The sequence below is a fragment of the Puntigrus tetrazona genome, chromosome 7 (genome assembly GCF_018831695.1).
Source record: "Puntigrus tetrazona isolate hp1 chromosome 7, ASM1883169v1, whole genome shotgun sequence".
In the NCBI taxonomy this organism is placed as follows: Eukaryota; Metazoa; Chordata; class Actinopteri; order Cypriniformes; family Cyprinidae; genus Puntigrus; species Puntigrus tetrazona.
The window spans coordinates 13,008-13,603 of NC_056705.1; the positions used below are offsets into that span (position 1 = coordinate 13,008).

General features: G+C 35.9%; 1 protein-coding gene across 1 annotated transcript in view; it reads right to left on the bottom strand.

Moving 5' to 3' along the window:
* The window catches only part of LOC122348751 (SH2B adapter protein 3-like), a 6,812-nt gene that overhangs the window by 4,745 nt on the left and 1,471 nt on the right, over positions 1–596 (bottom strand). The window contains exon 2 of the mRNA XM_043244591.1: positions 295–389. Coding sequence (XP_043100526.1) covers positions 295–389 — 95 coding nt within the window. The remainder of the gene's footprint in view (positions 1–294; positions 390–596) is intronic.

Genomic DNA, 596 nt, shown 5'->3' on the forward strand with positions numbered 1-596 from the left:
GTGTGTGTGTGTGTGTGTGTGTGTGGACATGTCTTCAAGCAAACAAACCAAACACATCTAAATTAAGACTTTTAAAAATACGAAATATGTGAGAACCCAAACCATGCGGATTTCTTTAGCACTAGGTTTGGTTTTATTCTGTGTGTGTGTGTGTGTGTGTGTGTGTGTGTGTGTGTGTGTGTGTAAAAGAGGAAGTGAGTGGGTTTTCTCAGTAGGGGAATGTCAGGAACTTCTGCAGATGTCTGGGATCTTCAGACGTAAGTTTAGCTCAAATGCAGAAAGCGCCGCTCTCACCTGCTTGTGATGCATTCTCTGAGCTCGGTGGTCCAAGAGCTCACCTGCTGCTCATTATCAGCCTCAAATATAAAACTACCCGAATGACCAGTAACCTGAGAAAAAAAGAAACATCAAGACACAGAACAAAATACAATATTTTGTTTTACCAAAAAATTTACCACAAAAGTCATATTTGGGAGTAAATATGAAGCTAGATTAACAAAGAATTTGCTCAAATAAAACATTGAATAAAATAAACATAAAAATGAAAATTAATTCAATAAAAAGAATATTATATATTAGTTCTGTTAAACGATATA